The 9,284-nt window shown below is 42.4% G+C and overlaps 1 protein-coding gene across 2 annotated transcripts in view; it reads left to right on the top strand.

Moving 5' to 3' along the window:
- Positions 1-5,178: 5,178 nt before the first annotated feature.
- The window catches only part of RASEF (RAS and EF-hand domain containing), a 57,656-nt gene continuing 53,550 nt past the window's right edge, over positions 5,179-9,284 (top strand). For both annotated transcript variants that reach the window (XM_084779533.1, XM_084779534.1), the window contains exon 1: positions 5,179-5,609. In XM_084779533.1, the coding sequence (XP_084635659.1) occupies positions 5,269-5,609 (341 nt within the window). In that variant the 5' untranslated portion in view covers positions 5,179-5,268. The remainder of the gene's footprint in view (positions 5,610-9,284) is intronic.

The following is a 9,284-nucleotide window of genomic DNA, read 5'->3' as shown; positions in this document are numbered from 1 at the left end:
TAACAAATGCTTAAAAATGGCTCTTCAGCTGTGGTAGTGTAAGCCTGAAAGCCAGCTAGACAAAGTGGAGGTTATATTAGTGGTTGTCACAGTGACTTTCATGTGAGCTGTTATCCAGTAATGGACTGCAGAGAAACACATACCTCAGTATCCATGACTTTGTTTGGCGCCCTTTCACGTTGACTTAGGTATTTCTTACATGACTTGTTCTGGTTTATGGAATTAGCACCAATCATGACATAGGCTGAAATTTAAAAAGCACTTGTGCATAGAGACTCACTGTCTTGTAATACTGCCACCATGTGAAGCAGGCAGTGCCAGTCTTCTAAATGCACAGGCCAGCCATCAGCCAGCACCTCTCTCCATATTACAGAAGCTTAGTAAGTGACCAGAGACTAAAACCACTAAGTGAACCCTGCCCAAATGCCTGACAAAGAACTTATCCACAAATAACTGGCTACTGTTTAAAATGACTGAGTCTTGTCTATGTTACTAGGAAATTAAAAAACAAACAAACAAACAAACAACACATGTAGCTGATTTAGAGCAGGTTAACATTAGGGGAAATAAGATGCTTGCACATGACGATTTTAATATCTGTGTTTCTTGATGACTCTAATGAAAAGTCTGCGGGAAGAGAAAAGCAGGTCAAAAAAGACTTAAGAAGTACTGGGTGCTAATCATTAATGAAATTGTCTGAACGATCTTTAAGAAAACATTTCAACCTAAGGAGAACAAAAACATTCACACCCCTGTCTTCAAAAACACATCCATTACTGTCTACCTGCATGAGAATGAGTTTACAAAGATTCACTTTAGTCACCTATGTGTAAAACTTTAGATAAAGCCCATTGCAGTAATGATAAAGCCCCCTGGTGTGTCGGGCTTCTGACCACACATCAGTACATTCAGTTAGGGATCAGGCTGCTGAGACCAGAACTTCTGGTAGAATGGCTATCAGAATTTACCAGCTACATCTGTGGATGGGCTGTATAGGTCTTACACCTCAGAGAACTCCATGAGTGTCGCCATACTCAGTCTACGCATTCAAGGAACATCGGTCCCCTTGGGCATGTCCACATGCAGTGAACCACTCAAGGAGGAAGACTCCCCCAGAATTTCAGCATTGCCCTTTTTGTTTAATGGCATTTGCCAAGAAGAAATGTGTCAGGTAGACCACTCCACAATCCCCCTTCTTTTAAAAACTCCAGTGTGTAGTGGATGTAAACATGTTTTGGTTTTGATTCCAAGTGTGGGATGTGAAACAGACTGTTGTAAGTGTGTGTGTGGTGTTTTTCTGCTGAAAACAGACTTGTGAGGGAACTGGTGATGTTTGTCTTCTGGAAGAGGAACCCCCTCATGTGGGGTCATGGTCTCTGCTAACTGATAAACACTCTAGTACGAACTTTGAGAATATATATTAATATATATATATATATATATATTAGTGTATATATACCAGTGATAAAGGATAAATTAATTCATCTTGAGAAAACACCTGAACAGCTGAATATGATGGTTAGCATTTCCACCTTGACAGGATCTATATTCCAGAACAGACAAGCTTTCAGTCATATCGGTGAGGTATTATCTAGATTAGATTAACTGAGGTGGGAAGATCCGAAAATCTGGGTGGTCCCATTCCATAGGCTGAAATCTCACTTCTGGACTGAATGCAAATGGGAAAGAAGCCAAACACAAGCAAGCATCCATATGTCTTTTCTTGGTGACTGCAAATACAATCTGAACAGCTGTGCTTTCTCTGCCGTGATCACTTGTATCCCTTGGACTTGTAAGCCACAACAAATCTTTCACTCCTTAAAGTGATTTTGCATTTTGTTGTGGCAGTGCTGGGTGGCAGTTCCATCTGAGAGTGAAACATTTCAGGGTTCAGAGAAACTCCTTAAGAGAGAAAGTAAACAACTCAAAATAGCTTCAGGAAATACATGAAAGGGACCAGACTTTCTAGTAAACAATAGAGATTATTGAGAGTCATTACTAGACAAGCCAAGCTTTAAGGAAGCAAGAGACAGCAACCAAATCTCCAGGAAGAGGCATAGACAGCTAAGCTACCTGGACATTCTTCAACCAGATGACTGCTTGTAGGCCATTTCTGCTCCAGTAAGTTAACTCCTCACGCATATTTCTGTAAATAGCAGCAATAAAACTCACTGGTTCACTAAGCTGAACTTTGGTGGTGTTCACACTTTGGTCTGTTGCATCTCCCTGGGAAAAGTCTTGTGTTCATAACAGGGGAAAATGTAAAGAAAATAATACAGAAAATTGGTCCTGTGGCTGTGATAAAGCTGACTAAGGTCTTAGAGTTTTGGAAATGGCTTGGGGGTTCAATGTGGAAGAATATGGGACTGGACTAGAAATGCCTTTGAATACTATAGAGTTTCATTACTATTCTGGCAAAAGACTAGACTGCCAAGAGAAACACAGACAGTGGACACCCATCTCAAGAGGTTCCAGAGGAAAAAGGAACTGAGCTAGGAGCAATCTGTATGATATTTTGGCAAAGAATCTGGCTGTCTTCTGCCTGTGCCTTGAGCCTTGGTTGAAGAAGAATATAAAAGTAAGGTACTAATTTTTTGGCAATGTCATGGTAATGGCTCACCATGTCCACCCAGGTCTTCAGCAAGAGCACAAAGATGGAGCAGAAAGCTCAGAAAAATGTGACCTTTGGAGAGGAAAGTTGTATGATCTAGTATAAAAGAGAATGCAGTGACAAAGGGTCTGCAGTGTTGAAGAATTCAGAATCAATAAAGAGGAAGCCTGTGCTCTGTACCGAGACAGAAGACCTCACCCAAGAGTGGTCCATACCGTAAAGGAGAGAATCTAAACTGCAACTCAGACTTACACAACTTCCCCATTCAGAAGCAACCACCTAAAGAAACAATGTTCAGAACCCAGAAGTCAGTACAACCATCGCCCTAGGGATCCAGGCTCCACCCAGAGATGGAACTAGAATTTGGCAGTGTCATCCCCGTTGTACTGTTTCTATTGGCATTAATGATGTGAGGTTGAAGGACTCCTCTGAGACCAGGCAGTACGGGGCAGGGTTAGCATGCAGGCCACTGCACGAAGCTGTGAAAGTGAAGCCTCAGTTGCAGTGTACTTTACAGATGTTGGAGATGCCAAAGGTCACGGGATTTCCACTGAAGAAATCTGCAGATGCGGAGATCAATAGAGAAGCTTTGCATGCTGCAGGTAGCAGAGACAGAATGACTACCATAAAAGTAATCTGAAAAAGTATTTTCAGAGTCCAGAAGCATGACACAAAGAAATCGCTAAATAAACCATATAACAGACTGTGGGTTTCCTGGAAATGGAAATAAAAAGGGAGTTTTACTTTGTTGTAACTATTGTTATTGCCATTGTTAATATTACAGGATTAGGTTTTGCTCAAGGCCAAAACTGGCCTTGAACTCATGGCAATCCTCCTGTCTCAGCATTCCTGGAGTTGGGACTAGAGGTTTGATGAACTTTGCTTATTTAGACAAGAATAAAAATAGAACAGTTTTGTAGACACTATGCAAGAAGGGGTCCGTCTCAAGAAAAAGAATTAATATCAGTATATGTTTAAAACCAGAGGAATATGTAATATCCATAAGTTTGTTTAAAGAATGTGGTCTTAACTCTGTGACCTATAGCAATGAACGACCTGCCTGCAAGATATACTGGTGCAGTCCTGGCACAACTGATAGGGGAGTGACTAACCACCTTTTGATGGGATTTAAGGGCAGCTTTGTAAGATGCATCTCATACCTGACACCGCTAAAGTGGCAAAAACCCTACAAATAGATAGGTCATGGGGCCAGGGGAAAACCTGCTGCTATTATTCTGCTAAAGAACAAAGCAAGAAAATGATATATTGCTACACCCGTAGCTCAACCCTCATCAGAGGAGCCTCTTCTTGCAGGAGATGGTAATAGCACAGAGACCCACCACTAAATAATGCAGAGAGTGATTCTTTGGAACATTCAGCCCTAAATTGGATGCACTTATCAAACCCTTCTCCTCATGATTTAGGGATGTGTGTGAAAGATGTGTTAGAAAGATTACAAGAGCCAGAGGCAAAGGATGACTCCAGGGCAACGGTGTCTTCTACACACAATAGGACTAAAACAACTAGGAACTAAGAAGACTGTGGCAGCACACATACTTACTGCACATGTTCAAGCCAGAAAAAAAAATCCCAGCACTGAAAAGGGGAAGTGGATGCAAAGTTCTACCTCTCACTAAGAAACCAAATGCTATTGCTAGCTGGTGGCAGACAGAAGATCAGTTTTCTCCAATGGACGGTCACTGGTTATATCTACCACATGCCAGTTCACATGCTGGGGAGTATTTAGCCAACAGTAAACAAACTCCACGCCCTCTGCCCTACCCTGGACTTTTTATTTTGTTTTAACTTTTTTTGTTTTGTCTTTTTTTTCTTTGTCTTGTTGTTTTGTTGTTGTTCTTTTCTTTGTTTGTTTTGTTTCTTGAGAAAGAAAGTGCATGAAGTTGGCTGGGGAGGAAGGGAAGGATCTGGGAGAAGTGGGGCAGGAGAAATCATGATTAAAAATATATTGTATGAAAAAAATTTCAATAAAAAATTAAAAAGAATGTTATCTCTAAATGATTTTGGTATTGGTTTTCTCTAAGGCAGAGAACTCATGGAGTGACAAAATTCGTGTCAATTTAGGGATATCTCATATCCCTAAATCAATGTGACAATGCCAACTAATGTAAAATTAGAGAATGAGGTCTTCTGGTACACTTTTCTTTGATTTTTAAAAAGGAAACTTGTATATAGGCAGAGTTAGCACTTGTCTGGAGTTAAGGGAGAATACAGTGCCAAGAACTTTAGCCAGTTTGGAATCTTATCCTTACCCACCTTTCCCCTTTTGTCATTGAGTTAGCATTCCAGGCACCTGCTGGCATTATCAGTATTTGGGGTTCAAAGAAGAAGAATTTGAGTGCCCTTAATTCGTGCTAAGTCTTCCGAAGCCTAACAGAGAGACTGTTCAGCTGCTGCAGAAGAATGCCGGGAGCCAACTGTGTCTTTGCTCTATGGTAGGGTGGAGCCAACCCTTAGGGTGGCTGCAGGTGGAGCCCTGAGGCTGAGGGCAGCCTTAAAGCGCTGGCAGCTGGAGGCAAGCTCTGCTAGCGCCCCGCCTCTCCCGGACATCCCCCGCCCGCTGCAGGTGGCAGAACCGGCTGGACCTGCTCCACTGGCCGAGCCCCGGAGCTCGGAACCCTACGGTGGTTAGCGGCGCCATGGAAGCGGACGCGGACCCCGAGGAGCTGTCGCGGCTGCGCTCGATCTTCGTTACGTATGACACGAACTGTTCCGGGCGCCTGGAGCGTGCTGAATTCGGCGCGCTATGCGCGGAGCTGCACGTGGCCGAGGCCGAAGCGGAGGCAGTGTTCCTGGGGCTCGACACCGACCGCGATGGCGCCATCACCTTCCCGGAGTTCGCGCGCGGCTTTCGCGGAGCGCTGGGCAGGGACAGCGCGGAAACCCAGGGCGCCTGGGACACGGCAGAGCCGGAGAGCCCGGGCCCGGCTTGGCGGGACTTCCACGCGCGCCTCGGGGACGAGGCCCAGCTCATTCCAAGGTGCGTGGTCGGGCGAGCGCTGGAGGCGTGCGCTTCGCAAACGGGACATCCAATCTGTGAGTTGCTTTCTGTTCAACAAGTGGCGGTGACATTTCCGAAAAGGAAAAGGAAAGGAGATCTGGAATTACTAGTAGGGCATAAGTTCGAGGAGTGAGTGAGGTTTTCTACAAGCACTGTCGTGACTGACACCTGTAGCCTCTGGCGCTTCAGAGGCTGGCACATTCCTAGTGGCTCACAGTGACCTGACAAGTCACCATCTACTGCTGCTTCCCTGCTGCACTCAGAGGCTCCCATAGGCAACTTGCCAGCTTGGCATCCTATATAAAAGTTGTGCTTTTGTTGTGTGTTAAGGCCGAAAAAGAAACCGCAGTACTACTGGATACATGTACTATACCCCTTTCTTTCTTTAAAGGATACTTTGGGAGGTAGGTTTGTCTGTTTCTGACTGAATGAGAAAGAATCCTAGAAATGTAAATCCACAAGCTTCAAAGGACTTTCCCAGTTAATTAAAAACAGTAATTTGATCCTAGATCTTCTAAGCTGAAAATCGTTTTTATTCAGTAGATAATGTGACCCAATCACACCATTTAGTCTCCGACCTTACAGATAGAAGAAAATGTCTTATTATCAAGTTATTAACTTTATTCTCTTTGGAGGAAGAAATACAAGGGCTATTTGAGGGTCAAAGCTTCATTTTCGCTGCATTCCTGCTTTTATCCGGAAGTTTTTCTGTTTTGTGTTTGGGATTTAGCTGCGATTTTCCTGAGCTCTGGCTGTTGTTATTAAGACCCGGAAGACTTCATGCTTAGTGGCAGTTTGCGTATCTCAGGGAAAGGAAATGGTCCTGGGAGGGGTCAGCTCCTTCAGATTGCTTCACAGCATATGCTTCGTCATCCTAGTTTCTCCCTCCAGTTGAGTAAGGGAATTTTGGTGCAGGGAGGTTGAGTGACTCACTGTGACGTTGTGTTGAGAAACTGGGTGTGAGGGCTAATCCCTTACATACACGTGGGGGAAAAACAAACAAACCCCACAGTGTCTCAACCAGGGAAGTAGAAAAATTTAAACACCTTTGCTGTAGGCTATGCCTTTTTTTCAAGCCATCTTTCCATTGTATCTAATTGATTTTTTTTTTAAATTAACGATTTAAAAGTGAAGTAGGGAAGAGATACGGTGTATAAGCATGATCATTCTCTTGTGTTTTTTTTTTCTTATCAGATTTCAGTAGCAGATGTTTGACACTTAACCGCTCAAGATTATGTTGACTTTTCTAGAATCAGTTCTCAAACTAGGAGTGAACATAACTAGTGGATGACTATCAGCATATCTTCCCAAATGTTGTCAGACGTCATTAAATATATCAGTGTTGCCTGATAGACTTCTGTCCTAAGCCTTTCTGATGGGAGGTTAACAAGTGCAGTGTTTGCTTTCCTGTGTTGTTCAAGTGAAAAAGAACCAAACTGAGTTGAGCCACCTGATTGTTGCCATGGCAGCAATAAACTGTTTTGGTAAGTTGGGTTGCTGGCATTGTACTTCCTCATACAGTTGTTCACTTTGTTCTTTCTTGCGTCTGTCCTTGATTAAGAACACAACAAAATGAAAACTCTACAACTTTTTGTTATTGATATTCTACTGCATTATTTTAGGCAAATTCATCCTATGAACTTTTTTGAATGCCCCACAGATGGCAAATACTATCTTAGTATTTCTTCAGACCCCTGGGGAGAAAAGCCAAGCAAAGAGGAAGTTCACATCCTCAAGAAGCTTATGGTGTACCCATAACATTTTTCAGATATTTCTTTAAATGATATTTAAAGGCCATTTGGCTATTTGTAGGGAACCATCAATTGTCAACTGCTGTAAATGAGAATTTTCTTTGATGTTTTGACAATTTTAACAAAAATTTATTTTATATTATTTGTATCCATCTGTGGGTACATGCACATGAGTGCAGATGCCCGCACAGCCCAGTTAAGAGGTATGAGATCTACCTAGGATAGAGTTAGAAAGAGTTGTGAGCTGCCTCCTGTGGGTGCTGGGAACTAAACCCAGTTCCTCTGAAAGAGCAGCCAGTGCTCATGTAGTCCCAAAGTCTTGAATTTTAATCTTTAAGAAGAATGGTACTTGTTTGTTTTTCTATGTGATATTTTGGGGTTGTTTTGATATAAAATATTATGTTTTCTTCTTCATAAAAAACGAACCCTCTAGAAAGATGTGGTATTCCAGTTTGTTCCCAAGCTGGTGTTCTATCTTGCCTGCATGCTGACCTAGGCCTGTCTTAGGGTATAAACATATCCAGTTTAAAATGGAAATACATTAGACATAAGAATGTTTTCTTCCCATAGACGTAAAGCATGGTAGTGCTGATGACTTTTGCATTTTAGATCATCCAAGTGAAAATATTAAGCGATTTTATGCTTATACACCATCGTCCACAATAGTATTGAGATTAGAGAAGAAACTAAATTGTCCTGTAAAAGAATTTAAACCGTTTTTGTGATGTATGTCAATGCATGATTAAGTTTGTTTTCTCTTTGAGGGACTGCTTCCATTTCATTCTGGAAATTTGTGACCTGTAGCCTGGCATATGGTGGATACAAAGATAGAATAAGGTCTACTTCCAGGGGACAAAGTAAGTCAGAACAGGAAAAAAAAATCAGAAACTCAATTTTCTAAAAACTAAGCTTTTGCCTTAGATTTTCTGGGCTTAGGGAATCATTAGGACAGGACAGGATTTCATATCCAAGTTGTGCTACATGTCCTTTTCTTTAAATTGGCTGATTCTTTGACAGTTTCATACGTGTATATAATACACTCTAGTTGCATTATTCCTTCCAAACACTCTTATCAGTCCACCCATCACCTCCCTTTTCTACTGTCTCTGTCCTACTTGCAATAGCAAGTCTTCCTCCTCCTCCTCCTCCCCTTGCTCCTCCTCCTTCTCCTTCTTCTTTTTGCTTTTGCCACCCATCAGATAGCCATTCACGGGTGTCAAGCTGTTGCCTTAGTTACTGCTTCTATTGCTGTGATAAAAAAATCCAAAAGTAACTTGGGAGGAAAGGGTTTATTTCATCCTAAACTTCTCAGGTCACAGTCCATCACTGAGGAAGTCAGGGAAGGTGCTCAGAGTAGGAGCCTGAAGGCAGGAACTGAAGCACCATCCACAGAGGTGTGCTGCTATTAGCTTGTTTTTCCTGCTTTCTTAGATACCTCAATACAAGCATTTTCTTCTGTTTCCCCCTCTTCTCATTAGCTCTAGGTTGTGTCAAGTAGAAACAAAACAACAACAGCAACGAATAAATCAAAACAACAACAACAACAAACGCCAAACCAACTACCAGTACGGCTCTCCATTGCAGCAAAAGTGACTCACCCGTGGCTATATCACTGATGACAATGGCTTCTTGTTTCCCCTTGCTCCACCACCCCATAACCCTCAACCACCATTAGCTCTCTTGGTTAGGGTGAGGTCCTATGAGCCCCTTTGCATCTATGATAGTATGTTAACTGGCTCAGTATTCTGTAGGAACTATGCAGGCAGTCACAGATGCTGTTAATTTGAATGTCACAACCATGCCATGCTCATAAAACACTATTCCATAGCCTCCCTTCTTAGAGGTGAATTTTCACATTTTTGGGTCTTTGTTTAAGTTATATGTACTGAACTTTGAAATGCTG

The sequence above is a fragment of the Acomys minous genome (assembly GCF_964271855.1).
Source record: "Acomys minous genome assembly, chromosome: 1".
Lineage (NCBI taxonomy): Eukaryota > Metazoa > Chordata > Mammalia > Rodentia > Muridae > Acomys > Acomys minous.
The sequence above is the reverse complement of the archived record's forward strand: the minus strand, read 5'-3'. Positions and strand labels throughout refer to the sequence as shown.